The sequence below is a fragment of the Dasypus novemcinctus genome, chromosome 17 (genome assembly GCF_030445035.2).
Source record: "Dasypus novemcinctus isolate mDasNov1 chromosome 17, mDasNov1.1.hap2, whole genome shotgun sequence".
In the NCBI taxonomy this organism is placed as follows: Eukaryota; Metazoa; Chordata; class Mammalia; order Cingulata; family Dasypodidae; genus Dasypus; species Dasypus novemcinctus.
The window spans coordinates 34,166,945-34,183,987 of record NC_080689.1 but is presented as its reverse complement, the minus strand read 5'-3'; the positions used below and the strand labels follow the sequence as shown (position 1 = coordinate 34,183,987).

The 17,043-nt window shown below is 45.9% G+C and overlaps 1 protein-coding gene across 3 annotated transcripts in view; it reads right to left on the bottom strand.

Annotated features, from left to right (window-relative positions):
• PRKCE (protein kinase C epsilon) overlaps window positions 1-17,043 on the bottom strand; it is a 512,150-nt gene that overhangs the window by 313,700 nt on the left and 181,407 nt on the right. For all 3 annotated transcript variants that reach the window (XM_058278495.2, XM_004447330.4, XM_071208802.1), the window contains one exon: window positions 10,021-10,084. In XM_058278495.2, the coding sequence (XP_058134478.1) occupies window positions 10,021-10,084 (64 nt within the window). The remainder of the gene's footprint in view (window positions 1-10,020; window positions 10,085-17,043) is intronic.

Genomic DNA, 17,043 nt, shown 5'->3' with positions numbered 1-17,043 from the left:
GAGCCTGTACAATACAACAGTGGGCTTGTCTAGCCAGCAAAACCCGAGTCTTTTGACACAAGCTGGGAAGGCTGAGCCAGCGGCTCCCTGGAATTAATGCTCTCTAGTGCCATTCTTCACCCTGTCCTCAGGCACCCAGACATCCAGGCCCCCTGCCTCGCATGCCGGGAGCACTCAGTCCTCGATGACAGATTGGACAGAAATCCCTAATTTCAACATCTCCCATTACATATTAGAGGTAGCTGTTCAGCAACACGTGAGTGTAGACAGTTACTCCTGGAGCTCCCTGTCCTTAAACGAGTTCTTCTATGGATTCAACTGGCCATTCTTCACTGGCAAGGTCTCCTGGAACCTGTCACAGCCTCCAGCCATGGCAAGTCTCTGTGTGGGTGAGAATGGCCACCCTACCACCTAATTAAGTTTTTTCAAAATTTCTTACTTTTAAAATTATTGTTTTATTTTTAAAGAAGCCTTAGATTACCCATAAATATTACATAAAACATATAAGGGATTCCCCTATGCCCCACTCCCTCCCCCTCCCATACTTTCTCACATCAACAACATCCCCCCTTAGTGTGGGATACTTGTTACAACTGATGAGCACATGCTGAAGCACTGCTACTCACTACGGACTACAGTTCACGTAAGTAATTTTCAAAATAGCTCACACACCTACAGGGGAAAGAAAAATCAAAAGTGTACACATTTCCCCAGAGACAACCAGTGTTTCCAAGGCATTAAGTATCCATTCAGAGACATCCTGCACATACACGCACATGTCCACTAGAATGAAAGCTCCATAAAGGCAGGGATGGCTCATGTTGTTTGCTTCTGTGCCTTGAGCTCTGAGAAGAACATCTGGCACTATATGCTCAATTGCTACATGTTACCTGACTGACTGACTGACTGAATAAATGAATGCATCAGATGAATTCCTGAAAAGTTAAATTTTTAGTAAATCAAATCCTAGTCCTCATTATTCTGTCTTCTGTTTGACTGGCTCTTCAGTGGGCCATGGCTCTCTTTCCCCAACCCAAGGAAAGAAGATGAACTGTTACTTTACCTGTTAATACCTACATGTCAGGTTAGCCGTGTAGATCCAGTGAGACCACGTGGAAGAGGGAGTGGTTGCCACTCATTGACACCTACTCCAGGGAGGGCCCTCAAAGGGAAGAAAGTCTCCTTGGTGCTGCCAACAGCCCCCAACAACTAAAGTACATGACCTGCTTACTGCCCTACTGTGTGCTTCCTTCTGCTAAAACATGAGCTCCCTGAGTGCCAAGACCACGTTCACTAGCTCTAGCTCATTAAGGCCCTAGCACATATTAGATAAGCAAATAAACGGTGCTTCCAATGAGGGAAACTGAGGAGAGGGAGGCAGAATGGGCGATTCAGAGACATCCACTCTCATCGGTGTGGGTGTGGGTGAATGCCCCCACCTTCACCGACCCCCAAAGCTCACACCAGAGGTTTAGAATAAAGGGGGAAGATGAAAGATCCAGCATGACCAGCTCGATTAGAGATGGTGAAGCACTTGATTGTGAAAATGTGAATGTTCCAACAAAGCTAGGTAATAAGGAAAATCAATATAACTGTCGGCACTGGCCAATTTCCACCGGATAAAAGAATAAAGTAATTGGTCCTGAAAGACAACGCTCCAAATTAGGTTAGATGAATGGAAATACCCTTTTCTTTTAAGTCAAATCATGAGGACATCAACAACAGTAAATGATTAAATTATAGGCCACTTCGACCCAGTATGATTTGAGCTGCAAACATGAATTTCCCAAAACGATCATTTTTTAAAATAAGATATAGAAGCAATATAGCAAGACAACAGACAGAACCAAAGACCATGCCAGGAAATGTGGAGCTCACTTCTTAACTAAGGATCGATCATAAACCCACCCGTTCTTCAATGCGATGTTCCTTCCTCAGTTATTTCCGTAGTAACACAGGCACATAAGTCAATAGAAAATACACATTTCAGCTCCCGCAATGGCAGAGGGGGAGGGGGCTGCCGCAGTGATGGGAAAGAGCTCTGCTCTCCAAACGCCCGGGATTCAGTTCTGTTTTTCATCTGCTAATGGTTGGCATTTGGTGGGTGTTAACCATGGACGACTCGTTTCAGAGGAACTGTTGTGCATCTAGAGGCTCTTTGGAAGGAAATGAGGGTTTCTTGGCTCACTCTCATCCAGCACCTCAGTAATGTCTCTCTGTGACATTATAAACTCCTTTGCAGAGGCCTGGCGCTGAGTTTTCAAGCTGACTCCTCTTGTCTCATCTGGTGCAGATGGTCACTTCCAGGAACAAGATTTATTCCATCAGGGCACAGGATGGAGCTGAAAATCTGGAGATGGAACAGCCCACTCCCTAGGCCTGATGAGCATCAGTGGCAGCAAGCAGGAATGCTGGTGGGGGATAGAGGGGGTGAATGTGGGGTACACAGTGCAAGGTCAATGTTTTTGAGCATCTGGGTTTTGTTATTCTCACTCCTATCAAACTCTGAGGCAATTGCTGTAATCTCCATGTTACAAGAGTTGTGAAATCTTATGTCCAGGCATTGGGGTGAGCAGGGCTGGGACCTCTCTGCCTAAGGCATTTCGCAGAGGGACACTGCTCAGGCCCTTGGAGCTTGTGCTGGCATTGAAGACCCCGTTTGAAACAGGAGCTTTCTTATTAGAGACAGTCGGAGGAGTGGGAGTGTCTGGGCTGGATGCTGGGACTCTGATTAGAAAGGCCAGACAGGAGGAGAACGCTGAAGGTGGTAGAAGGCTTACCATGGGATGCCACAAGATTGCTAAGGGAGAAAAGAGAGGGAGAAGGAAAGTCCACAAAGAGACACTGGGCTTGACTTTCTAAACACTAGGGTAAGCGCCATGTGTGGAGGCTTGGAAAAGGTGTCCTACTCAATGTTCCAGACTTGCCCAAACTAGACCTAGAACACTCCTCCTTAGGGTCAGGTAGGGGAGAGGTGGTGACCATGAAGACACACCCAGAAAGAACTGCCTTCAGCTTCGAGCACAGCTTTATCACTGAAGGCATTTCATTTTCCTGTTTGCGTAGCATGAAAATTTCTGCCTGCAACACTGATGACTATTTTGTTTAGAAGCTCCTAGAGAGCACAATCAGCACCTATTTAGCATACCTATCTAGCCTCGCCTCAAAATAAGAACTTCAAGGCTCTCTTTGATATCGATGACACAATCCCCCCTGCTCTGTGGCCTCCCCGCTTTCTCCCTGCTAATCCTGTCTATGTATCTTTTCCAGATCAAGCCCTCACTCTTCCCTGAAGCTCCCCTGAGTTAGTCCAGCCCCAACTTATTTGCATTTGGGGAACTCCTCAGTAACACCCAATTATGCACTCAGTGTTTAATGCCTTCCTTGTTCTTTAATGCTTTCCTCCTGCAAGTCTTGGATTTCTACTTGAATTGCAAGTTCCTTGATGGCAAGGAATGTTTTATGCTTCTGTGAATGCATTTTCTACTCTCATTTTCCACTTCCCTCTCCAATTCCCATTCCCCAGACCCAGCATGAGCACAAAACTGGGCACACCTGCTCGAGTGCAGAAGTGACTCCAGTTCATTTGAATGAATGGTTCATTTCAACTCTTTGATTACAAGAAGGCATTGGATTAGGTTGCATAGCATTTAGAAGAAAAAAGGTAGAATTGCTATAACTGAAGCTTCAGCAGGAATCCGGCATCTCAGAGATGCCATCCAGTTACGGTGCCCACTGGCCGAGGTGGAAGTCCAAGAAGCCTAAATTTCAACCCTGAAGGCAGAGCTCCAGTGCTTGCCATGGACACAAGGCCCTTTGAGTATGGAACTAATGTCCTTAACAAGGAGGGCAGGTAATAGGAACCTGCTGGGATTTGAGTCTGGTCTAGGTGCAGAACAGGACTTGGTTACGGATCCATATTACAGACATCCCGAGAGGGTGCAACCCTTCCTGTCCTGGGGCCAGTGAGGCTTTCATTTTTTAGGGGGTGGAAAAGAGATCTGATTAGTTATGAAAGGGACTCTCTGGGTCACCTTTGGATTCAAAGTAAAAAATTAAGCTTTATATTTCTATTAAAAAGCCTTCCGAAGGAAAGAACTACAATTAAAAGAGCAAGTGGGGAGTTCTTTGCCATGTTGGCACCCTCATTACTGGGGCCATGACAGATGGGTAGCCTGGGGTCTGGATCCAAAGGGACCTCTTAATAAACCTTTTGGCCTTGGGTACATCACTCAACCCCTTAAAACCCCTTAATCACGTATTATTGTCAAGAACTTGGTAACACTTAAAACTCTGGGCACATGTTATCATTTCAAAACCAAGCAAAGCTGGTTTGATCATGTATTTCTGCCTGTACAACTTGGAAAAATTCCAGAGGACAACTGCAAAGATGAATTAAGATTTCTAAAATATCCCTTCAGAAAGGTTAAGGGATATGATGTGCTCAGCCTGGAGAAAGATTAAATAACTGTCTTCAAATCTGTCAAGGGCTTTTATCTAGGGGCAAATGAAAGTTGGGGGGCCACATATTCACAGTCTTCAATGAGCAGAGATAAGACAAGCTCAGGCTCTGACAAAGAGGATTTTCTGACATCAAGAACCATAGGACAGGGAAACAGATATAGCTCAAGTAGTTGAGTGCCTGCTTCCCATGTACAAGGTCCCAGGTTTGATCCCCAGTACCTCCTAAAAAAAAATTTAAAAAGAACCACAGGACACAAACCAGTGAAAGAGGATGTTAGAAAATGTCCCTTCTGGGATTCATTTCATTTGGGAAAGTTGTAAGGGAGGAAGCGAGAGAGGAAGGGGCAAGACAATGGCAGGGTCTGAACTCGACCAGGACCAGCCTCACAGTCCCTGACAGATACATGATTTCCTCTAAGTTGCTTCTTTGTCACCTTACAGCAGGGGTTCTTAACAAGGGGTCCGTGATCTTGAATTGAAATTTATTTTATTTTTTTTTAAGATTTATTGAATTGAAATTTTAAAAAACTTTATTCTTGTGGGGACGTGTGTTGGTGGGGGTGTGATATATTTATTAAATAATACACAGTATAGTGTGGACTTAGTAAGGGGTCTGTGGTTTTCACCTGACTGGCAAAGGGGTCCATGGAACAAAAAAGGTAAAGAACCCCTGCCTTAGTGTGCTCTTGGCCCTTTTGAAAATGTCACACCTCAGAGTTCGAAACTTGTTTCCCTGGATAGCCTGCTCGCTGCTTCCTCACGGAAACTGCACAGAGTTATGCCCACCTCTCTGCCCTGGAGACTTCTAAGGTCTCTAGCACCTTAGAATTTATTGAACACCTCATTGTGCCAGGGAGGGTCTTGTAGCAACCGCGCAGCATGAGTGCTGTAATCCCCAGCTCATGGGTGGGCGATCTGACGCCCCAGGTCAGTAAGCACTGGAACCAGCCTGCAGCTGCAGGTCTGATGGTCTCCTGAGGCTACGCACTTTCCACTCTCGGCCGCCAGGCCCAGGAGGAGACTGAACGCTAACCCTAGGAAGAAGGCAGGGGACTGCAGAAAGGAGGGAGGTGGGGCCCGTTCCCTGCTCCTCTTCAGCTGCTTCCACGATACACAACCACTCCAAACGTGGTGAAACTGCGTGATCTGTGATGGAGGTATTCTGAAATACATGCAAGTTATTTTGTACCTTTTCTATTTCAGTTGCAGAAATAGTCTGGTGATACTCAACATACCATGAAGCCTATTTCCTATTATTTCTATTGTTGGTTTAGACTCTGAAGAGCCTCTCAGGTGAGCACTTACACCTGATTGGGAGGAAAGGAAGAAGAGCCTAGAAATAACTGAGTCAGGCCCTGACCACCCCTCATCTGGGAGCCAGCAAAGAATGGTCACTTGCCATACAATAAAGAATAAGAACTAATACACAAATTACATCATAACAAAGGAAAAAATACTAATGTGTCCCGCAGGAAACAATAGTTTGCACATTTGAGACTTGCATTCTGTTTATGCTTCTGTTACCTAAGCCAATTGTGCGCTGATTTAAATCATGCTAATGCCCTACCTAGAGCACACTTACCAGGAAGCCAGGTCGTTATTATATAGGATAAAAGCCAAAGACGATGAGGCCCCTGAGATAGGAATTCCATGCTCTCTCATTCTGAATAGGTTTGCTACTTGGGGTAACATAGGTGAATTGCCTGCCACTGCACCTGTTACACAAACATCCCTCTCCTCCAACCCCATCTACCTGCTGGCAACATTAGCTAACATTCAGCCTTGAGCTCTGACAGATGTCAATTTAAATTATACCACAGGATAAAACTGCAAGACCAGAAATGACCTTAAGTGTCATCCAGGCTGACCCCTTACGTTTGGGGTTAGGCTTCCGGGTTTAACTAAAGCACACACTGGTCAAATCCCATTAGGGTGAACTTCACAGGATATGCAAGCAGTGGAATTTTATTAGACAGTTAGAAATCACATTAGCTCAAGCTCTAGGAGACATAACATCCAGGGTTTCTACAGTGCATTAGCAAGAAAAAGACTCTTTTGGCACACCCTAGAAGAAAGGAGTGTCATTTACCCAGTCTTGCCACCACAACTGTCTTTGAACTCTTTGATATTTGCATGTGTTGCTAAGTTTGTACAATCTCTATGAATATATTTTTTAGCCATTGATGGGACTGGCACGTTAAAGATACGTAGGAGAGGGAAGCGGACTTGGCCCAGTGGATAGCGCATCTGCCTACCACATGGGAGGTCTGCGGTTCAAACCCCGGGCCTCCTTGACCCGTGTGAAGCTGGCCCATGCGCAGTGCTGATGAGCACAAGGAGTGCCGTGCCACGCAGGGGTGTCCCCCGTGTAGGGGAGCCTGACGCGCAAGGAGTGCACCCTGTAAGGAGAGCCGCCAAGCGAGGAAGAAAGTGCAGCCTGCCCAAGAATGGCGCCGCACACACGGAGAGCTGACACAACAAGATGATGCAGCAAAAAAGAAACACAGGTTCCCAGTGCCGCTGATAAGGATAGAAGCAGTCATAGAAGAATACACAGTGAATGGACACAGATAGCAGACAACTGGGGTGGGGGGGGGGGGAGGGAGGAAGGGGAGAGAAATAAATATAAAATAAATCTTTAAAAAAAAAAGATAGGAGAGCTGAAAGGATACTTGATGGCAGAATCACAGAGTGGTGAAAACTTCAGTTAAGCCTCATTTCCATTCTCTTTTCACTCTTTTGCAGAGTGCAGAATCATGTATTTTCATTAAAGCAAGTGACTTAGACAAGGATCTGTGAATGTCCACAGTGTGTAAATCCAACAGGATATCTATGACTATGGAGTTTCACGTTGGACCCTTCTCACGAGGGCTAACTAACAAGTGTGTGACTACTCATTCTGCACTTCTCTTCTCACCCTCCCAACCTTTCCAAAAGAGTTGCTGGCCCTCACAGTCCCAGCAACAGGATGGGGAGAACAGATGTGTGGAACACAAAGAGAATACAACAAGCTCAGCTTCTCAGAAGGGATTACTGCGAGTCCTTCCCACCTCCCAAAGCAAGGATCCCCCGTCCAGGAAAAAGCAAGAGAAAAAAGAGCAAAGAAATGCATTCTTTTCTTCAGAGCAACACATGTTAGCACTTTAGAGATTCTGGCATGTGTCAGCATTTCTGAAGTAAACCCTATTTTCTTTAGATGAAAGAGATAGGAAAAAAAAAAAGACCAAGAATTTAGCTCAGTGAAAACGTTTTTGGCCATTCACATGCAATAAGCTGCAGAAGCAAGAAGAAAAAAGTGAATCCCTTCTGATTTATTTATTCATTCACTTGCCCATCTCCTTTCCCTCTAATGTAAAAAAGGATACCTTCTACAATTTTGCAAAGTTGTTAATCTTTACAAAGAAAAAAAAATAATCCAAGTCTCCCATGGTTGCCAGGAAATACATATTTAATTGATTGTCCTTTGGCACATGGATTATGTAAAGAAAAAAAAAAGATTGATTTTTGCCCATAAAAAGTTTTGCCAGTGCCTATATTCAGGAGGCCACTGGAACAACAGGTTGGTGACTTTGGGATTAGATACAGTTTCAATTTGATAAGCTGCTCAAAGCAGATACCCTAAAACGGGTTGGCTTTAAGAAAGGGAATTTATTAGTTTACAAGCCTACAATTTTTAGGCCATGAGAATGTCCAAATCAAGGCATCATCCAGACGATGCTTTCTTCCTGACGACCAGCTGCTGGTGCTCCTGGGCTCCGCTGTCACATGGCAGGGCACATGGCGGCCTCTGCAGTCCTCTGCCTTCTCTTTTGGGTTTCATTGCTTTCAGTTTCTTGCTTCTGTGACTTTCTCTCTCTCCATATTCATCATTTATAAAGGACTCCAATAGGGGATTAAGACCCGCCCTGGGCCATGCCTTAACTGAAGTAATCTTATCAAGGTCTACTTACGATAGGTTTACACCCACAGAAGTGGATTAGCTTTAAGAACCTGGTTTTCTGGGGTAACAGTTCAAAACCACCACAGATGCTATGTTAAAAGAAACTGCAAGGCCCCACTGTACTAGTAGCTTTATTTCTAAGGCTATAGATACACTAGTGCTCATTTTATTATCCTTTGCGCCCTTATATTGGTCTTAAATATTCCATATTAAATACTGTTAAATCCTCAGATCATCTACAACAGATTCTATTCTGTGCTTTTCAGGGCTGAGAGCAGAGGAGAAATGTTGGAAAAGCCAAAGGGTAATTGATTAAAAAGGAGAAAATGTAAAATACTGATTTTGGAAGGGTATTAAAATGTTTGAACCTAATCCAGATTATTGAGATCTATGAAAAAAGGACTGATTTCCATTATTTTCTCCATGCCCACAGACACAATTATTTAATTATTTTGGATGCCTTTTGAAATTGGGTGATGAATCAGCCAAACGAAAATCACCAGGCATTATCTTCAAGTAGTATCGTTTGACCAGCACCTTTGAATTTGCTCACATAATCTCTCCTTCCACTATTCAACCTTATATTCGAGAACCTCATTTCTAAAATGGGGGAGATTCTATGGGGTTGTGGCTTTGTGCCTGTGATCCCTAATATTCTGGAAAGATATTATGAAAGGCCCAAGTCTTCCAGCCAGGACTGCTGAGGGAGCCCAGTGTGCATCTTTTCTCTTGGGGCACAAACACCAAACCCTGTTTTTTCTCACTGCTACAAGGAATCAGCTGTAGTCTTCTGACCTCTCTACCATGATGTTAAGGCCAACTCTTTCCCTCTGCCCACAGAGAAAGGAGGAGAAGAAAGATGGTCCTAATAACTAAACTTCAGTCCTTATTCCTAAAGTCCCCTACTGCTCAAGTCTGCCATCATCAACTTGTTCCAGTTTGGACAAAGATTTATTTTCTGTCCTTCCTGTCTACTCAGTCTTCATCACCCTGCAAGCCCTTGAGAGGTATTAAGTGAGCAAAGAAGGGATCAAAATAAGAGGATGTAAGAGGAAGAAAGAAGGAAAATCCAACAATTAGAGAAAATCTCTCCCTGTTTCATCAGCCATGGGGGAGCAGATGCTCCCTTTCCCCATTATTTTTCTTTAAGAGCAATGTTTCTGACTGGGATATGAATTGGTGAAAGAAGTAGCACTTCTATAAGAGCTCTAAAGAAATAAAATTATGAAATATAACACCTTATTTGTTTCATTTCTGAATACTGTTAGACCAACTGGTTTTACTTCCTTTCCAACACACATACACACACCCTACACAGGCCTCCGCAGAGAGGCTGCCACTTCAGATGCCTGCTTTGCACACCAGCATGCAAGAAATGCTTGTTTTATTGGCCTCACTTGGTAAGTCAAAATTTTCCCTTCTGCTCCACCAAAGCTAACAGATGGCTAGTCCCTTTTGGTACACAGGCGTAAGAATTTTCAAAATAACCTTTTCCATTCAACTGTGCCAATTAATTAAATGTGACTTTAAGAAGTCCCAGTCAAGGAGGGAAGGGAGAGTCCCGGAAGACAAAGATCAACGTCAGAGAGCAAGAATGACAGGTCACACTCTCCTACCTTCACCTGAGGACCCCGAGAGATCAATGATCACGTACACTCTTCCTTCTGGCTCCAGATCAATCTGCAATTAAGAAAATAACAGTTACTTTGTTAGCGCATCTGTGGGTAACCCGAGATTTCCAAGACATTTCTACCCCGCACAGCTAAAACCTAGTCACAGCTCCATTCAGTTCATCAACCTACCATGTGTCAAGTGTTAGGTGAATCAAGAAGGAAGAACCAGCATTTACAAATGCCTCCTTTGTGCCATTGTTGTACTTGTTCATACACCATAGGTAGTGTGAGCCCAGTGGTTCTCAACTGGGGGAGATTTTGCTCCCCAGGGGATATCTGGCAGTGTTTAGAGACATTTTTGATTGTCATGATGGGGTGAGGTGGGTGTTGCTACTGGCATCTAGTAGGCAAAGGTAGGGATACTGCCAAATATCCTACAGTACACAGGGGAGCCTATCATACCAAATAATTAGCCGGCCCAAAATGTCAGTAATACTCAGGTTGAGAAACAGTCAAGGAAACTACGCTCAAAGTTATATGCTAAGATTCAGTGCCAAGACTGTCTAAAGAAACCCGTGTTCTTAATACTAAGCAAACTGTCTCACAGGGAAAATAAGAGACACATAAGACACTACCCCTGCTCTCAAGGTGTTTATAATTCATTGGGAAGTTAAAAAATAGAAAATAGGGAGCAGATGTGGCTTAAGCAGTTGAGTGCCTGCTTCCCACATGGGAGGTCCTGGGTTTGGTCCCCAGTGCCTCCTAAAAACAAATGAGCAAAGGGGAAAACCATCTCAGGGGAGCTGATGGGGCTCAGTGGTTGAGTACCAGCTTCCCATATATGAGGTCCCAGTCAATCCCCAGTCCCAGTACCTAAAAAAAATGAAAAAAAGTAAAAGAAAAAATAGTGCTGAAACTGCCTTCATGATGAGTTAACTGATAAAGTATCTGCCAAGATTGAAATCAGTGTAGAAGAAAAGTCTGGAAGACTTCATGGAGGCAAGAAAGGGAGGCCCTTAAGGTGGAAGGCAGAGCAGAAGCAAAGGCTTGGACTGTGCACAGTGCATGTGTAGGACTGAGGGACACCCATGCTCAAGTTGCACACTGCTACACATTTGTTTTGTAAACCCCAGATTTCCAGGAGGGTTGTAAAGAGCTAATGCAGCTAAGTCTTTACCATCAACATTCTCTCTCCACTTTAACTTTTTCCCTCCTGCAAAAGGTTGAATTATGTACCCCAGAAAAAGAAGAAAAAGACGTTTTTTACCTTAATCCCATCCCTGTGAGTGTGAACCCATTGTAAAGAGGACCTTTTGGAGATGCTATTCTTAGATCAGGTGTGCCAACTGAATCAGGATGAGTCTTAATCCTACTACTGGAGGATTTCTCAATGAGAATGCTACAGGGAGGCGTGGAAAGCAGGAAGTCAATGGAACCTAGAGTGAAGAGGGTATCACCATGTGATGGAAAAGCCACAGAACCCGAGGACTGCTGGCCAGCTCACCATCAGTTCCTTACCCAGGGAAGATACATGCCTTCTAGTCTCTGAAGCCATGGGTCAATAAATTCCTGTTGTTAGGCCAACCCATTGTCTGATATTTGTTATAGCAGCTGTGAAACTAAGACACCTCCCCACCTCCAAATCCAGCTGCTTCTACCATTCAGAATCAGGCTGACAAAATCATCTGAGGGGAGACAAATCAGAGAGGCTGGTCCTCATCTAGTTAAGGCACCTCTGCAAGGTCTGAAAGACTCTTACAGAAACCATGTTCTCCATGAGAGACAGGAGTAACTCCGGAAACCCTGGATCACAAAGTACCCCGGGCAGCCTCTCCCCGCCTCCACAACCCCATCTGTCTATGCAGCGCTTTAATTGGCTCTTAAGTGCCAGGCTTGTCTCCCCAACAAGCTGTGAATTCCTTGAGGGCAGGAACCACTATTCTTTCTTTTTTTCATTCCATGATCTCCACAAAGGGCAGGCATGCATTTAGCAAGTAATACTTAGGAAAAGTCAGCCTTTTGAACACTTCCTCCTCCTTCGAGGCTGAGGTCAGTTAACACCTCAGAAGCCTTTCCAGGTATGCCCAATCAGAATTAAATTCCCCCTCATCTGAGTTCCCACAGTACACCATAAACATCTTCCACATGGCTCCTATGAAACAGTAATCCATCATCCACCTATTTATCTAAGCTACTAGACAGAGACTTCAGTAACTGTATTTGCATCCCTGCTGGTCAGCTCACTGTCTGATCCTCACCGTCAACACCTCCAGGAGTGGAAGTGGGAGAAGGCTCTACGCTCACAACTCCCAGGTCAAGTCTGGGATCATTCACCCCTCCAAGCCCCCACCCCCAGAAAGGAAGGCAGGTGCCTGAACGGTACGTAAACGGCATGAGACGAGGAGATGGCACCACAGATAGCCCAGGGGGTAACGAAACTGAACCTGATGTTCTCCGGGTCCCCTCCCCCCAGCATCCCACTGTGCACACTCACTGAGTGTGGAAATAGAGCCAGCCCCACTCTGTTTCCACACTCAGCCATACACAGTTGAGAAGTACTTCATGTTTCCCTCAAAATTTCATTTTGGTCGGCTGGGATCATCACTGCCTCACCGGGTGGCCACTGCTATTCCAGGCGTCTGTCAGGGCAGGGAGTCAGCGACTGCAGCCCACCAAGATGCTGCCCCGGGCAGGCCTCAGAACTCCTCTTACCACTCCTGGAGTTTGGGATCTGGGTGGGAACCAAACAGTCAACCGGTGATTCCCTAGAGGACTCTTGTGGTCCCTTCTGGCCCCCAGAGTCCCAGCGCTGTTTCCCAGCAGAGAATCTGCTCTTCGGCACCCTCGCCACCAGGGCGGACCCCGCCACAAGCATAACACAGGCCCTGCGCTAAATTACAAACAGGAAAACCAACAATCGGCTCTGCTCAACAGAGCCAAGCCAGAATTCTGTCCCTGCCAGAGTTCAAAAATATCAGGGGCACCCTTGTCCTAAAGCATGGAATTTAAATAATGGGTATCTTTTAGAGATTAGATCATCCCTATTAAACCCCGCCGGCAAAATGAAACACTTTCTCATCTCCTCCAAGTCAAAGATTTCCCACGGCTGCGGACTTCATTGGCAAAGTACAATGCTATCTGTGAAAAGCAGGGGGGACGACGGCAAAGGAATGAGCTGGACTGCGAGGCCTCTCCGAGGCAGGCAGCGTGCCTATCTTGGCAGATGGGGAGCGAGAACTCATGGCAGGGAGGACAGGTCATCGATGATAAAATGTGTTAGGATATTAACATTCAAGATTGCAATCAGAATCCATTTTAGCACCCACCACTGCCTCGATGCTGCTGAACTGCAGTCCCAAAGAGAAAAATAGAAATTAAGCTATTAAACATGCCAAAAGCAACAAAGAGCCTCACAGCCTGGGCAGATGACCGCAGCGCGAGGGCCCAGCCCCAGCCAGCCAAGCGAGGAGGCTGGGAGCATCCCTCCAGGTGGTACTGAACTGGAGAGGTAAAGGCGGGAAGGGTGGGGCAACTTCAGGGCCAGATCAGGTTAATCACAAATTCTGCCCATGGTCACACGCCCCGCGCGCCCCTTATACCCCAGTCACCGCCACCACCAAGCAGCTGGCCCTCTATAAAAGCAGGCCTCCTATCCGCACCCAAACATTCCCGGGGCAGGGTGGGGTTGGAGCCTCTCCTCCTGCGCTCCAGGCTCCTGTCTATTCTCCAGATGTAACCTGATTTATCAAATCTCCTTGAACCTCAGGCCTTTACTCGGCATGTCTTCCCAACTAGTCTCTGTTTTCTCTGCGTGTGATTCTCTTTGCAGTTGGGGTGCCTCGGGCTTCCCCTCCCGCTGTGACAGGCAGGGCACCTCCGAATCCCAGTTTCATCAGGTACAGGCTGCGTGACCAGCTGGTTATCTCACCTCTCTGAGCCTCAGCCTCAGTTTCTTCATCTTTGAAGTAGGTTGTTGTGAAAAGCACATAAGACATACAGGTAAAACTTTCACTACCAGGAGATACTCCGCCCTTGGTGAGGAAGAGTGAGGTTCTGGGTTAAACAGACCTGAGTTACTCTTGACTCAGACTTCCTGGCTATGGGACCTGAAGCAAACAGTGACCTTCTCTTCCCCTCAGACTGTTTCACCAGTGAAATGGAGCTAATATTAATATATGTGCTGCATCAATGCGCAGTTGTGAGGTGAAAGGAGATAATCCGCCATGCTGAACACGGTGCCTGACACAAAGCACTCAGTAATTATTGATGGTATTATCATTAAAAAGTCAAGTCTTCAAGCCTCTTCCTTCTAAGCTCAATGTTCTTCCCATCATGCCAAGGTTTCCCAAACAAAAAGAGGGATTCTCATGTCGAGCTGATGTTAATCTACGTTATTCCAGGATCCCGGATGGCTTTACAGTGTTGGAAAGATCAAATAAAGAATGATGGATCCTTAGGAAAGAGGACTGCCCCCAGCCTGGGGGAGTGGGGCACCCAGGGACAAGGAAGGGCACCCCATTGGCCATACAGGGTCATTGGTGCTCATGAAAAAAGGGGAAAAGGAGGTGATCACTCATCTTCTGAGCATCTCCTAGTCCTGGACACCACATTGAGTGCTTCCCCTATGTGGGCTCATTCAACCTCCTGTGAGGCCTGGAAGATTCCCTCCCCTTCTGATGAAAACGCTAGGGCTCAGAGGACCTTCAGCCAGAATCCCTCCCAGGCCCACCTGGAAAGCACAAAAGCCACAGCGCTGATGGCCCTCACAAGTCTAGTGGGACTCCCTCCCAGCACATGGCGCCTTCTTGGAGAACCCAGTCCAAAGTGCAATCTTCCTCCACCCTCTGGGCTCTCAGCCGTGAGGGCTAGTCCTTCTTTTCAGGTGTAACTGACTTCCTTTCCCTGCCGGACCATGTAAAGGCAGAGCCACACCTCAAACACCTTGGTCTCCCCACAGAGCTCTTGGGGAAGTTCTGGATAGGAGCCAGAGCTCAAGTCATCTGAGTTAGAAGCATAGCAATGGGGAAGGAGCATAAGCCATAGAAGCCTAGGAACAAGCAATCTTCGCAAACTAAAAAGACCCATGGGGAGTTTTTTTTTTTTTTTTGGTAGTACCCAACTATTACCAAGTCCTTCACCCACATTATTTCATTTATTCTTTACAACTAACCTGTGAGGTTATTATTAGCCCCATTTTATGTATGAGAAAACTGAGGTTAAGGAAGGTAAGTGCCCAATATATCACATGTTCTGGTAAAAGCACATACCGCACAACTCCAGGGGGCACAGTTCATACAAAGTCTCTGCCAATGAGGCCCCGGAGTTGTGCAGCCCAAGGTAAGTGGCAGAGTTAGAACTCACACCCTCAACTCCTGCCTTGCAGTTCAATGTTCCTTCCGCCACACCTCACCTGTCCAACGTGAACTCTGATGACTGGGAAGCAAAACCAGAAGCCGGGTGCCTATGAAGAGCTGCTGGACAATCGGCTTACGTGTTGCTGGTTTGTGTTACCGTCAGCTCCCAATGATCGAGGTGCATACATGGGTTTGTTTTGGGGGTGGTCAGGATCCGAGGGAAGGGAGTTCAGAAATTCAAGGTCAAGCTTCCTTCTAATCTAATAGGTTCAACGTTCACCTGACATCGCTAATCGAGCCTTTCCATAGAAGTCTGCAAAGGTCACACATGCCCAACGTGAGTTTCACTTCCATTTTCATCTGTCGTCAGATGCTAGGGCTTGGAGAGAGTCAAAAAGTAGGGAAGGAGGCAGGAAAAGTTCACAAGTCCAGAAAGGATGGGAAGGAGGAAGAGAGGCTTGAAGTGCGAGTATTCCACCAATTAAATCCTGGATACTTGACTCCTGGCTTCCTTTTCTTTTTCCTTGGATGAAGGTGGGGGAGCCAGGGAGGGGGAGGCAAAAGGGAAATCAGTTAAGGTAGAAAGCTCAGGAGTTCTTTCCCAAAGCAGAGGACCTGCTGCCCAATCCCAAGCCCTCTTTACTGTAGGCCATTTTCTCCAGGAGGCCACGTGGCACCCTGTAGGTGTTTCCAGAGGCACCCAGAAAGAGGTGAATTGGGCAGACCAGGGAGCACACACATAACAGGGGCCCTCCAAGGGTCTGCTTTGGGAAAGCACAGAACGCTGAGACTCTAACATGGGCTAACTCTTGAACAGTTGCTGGGTCCTGGTTTTGAAGGTAGCCCCTTACTAAAGACTCTTCATTTGGGGAGGAGTTTGCGACTAGCCCTATGGGTAGAGCTCATTGGGTAGCTGAAAAGCATAAGAGAATGCATAAGAAATCAAGTATTTCAAGAGTTCCACCCTGTTAGGCTTACAACAGCACTTACTTTCATAAAATAAGGCAAGGGAAAGACTCCCATTCCCAAACACCTTCCACGGCAGCACAGTCGTGACACGGGCTTTGCTGTAAATCCCTGCCTTGCAGGACACTGTCTATCATCTCCTCTATTCCTCTCCAGCACCCTGGAGGCATGTGATACGTAGTTGTACATGTTGGCTCAAGGAATGAATGCACTTGTAAACTCCTTCAGTATCTGAGAAACGGGGTCTGCACAACTGAATTATGGAGGTGATTTCACAGAAGAAGCCATCACCTTGTATACAAGTGTTCATAGAGGTCTTTGTCATAAAAGTCAAAACTGAAAACACCCAAATTCTAACAACAGGTGAATGAATAAACCATGCTGCAACCATATAATGGAATTTTACTCAGCAGTGAAAAGGAATGAACTACTGATGCAAGCAACAAGCCAGCTATGTGAAAGAAACCAAACACAAAAGAGTATATATTGTATGAGTGCACTTATATGATATTCTAAAGAAGGCAAAGCTCCTCAGTGGTGACAAAAAGCCTATCAGTGGTCAACTTGGGGTAGAGGTGGGGACTGACTGTAAAGGCACACCAGGGATGATGTAAATTGTCTGTATCTCACCTGTGGTGTTGGTTAGATGAATGCATACACTTGTCAAAATGCATCAAACCGCATACTTAAAATGGGTGATCTTTAC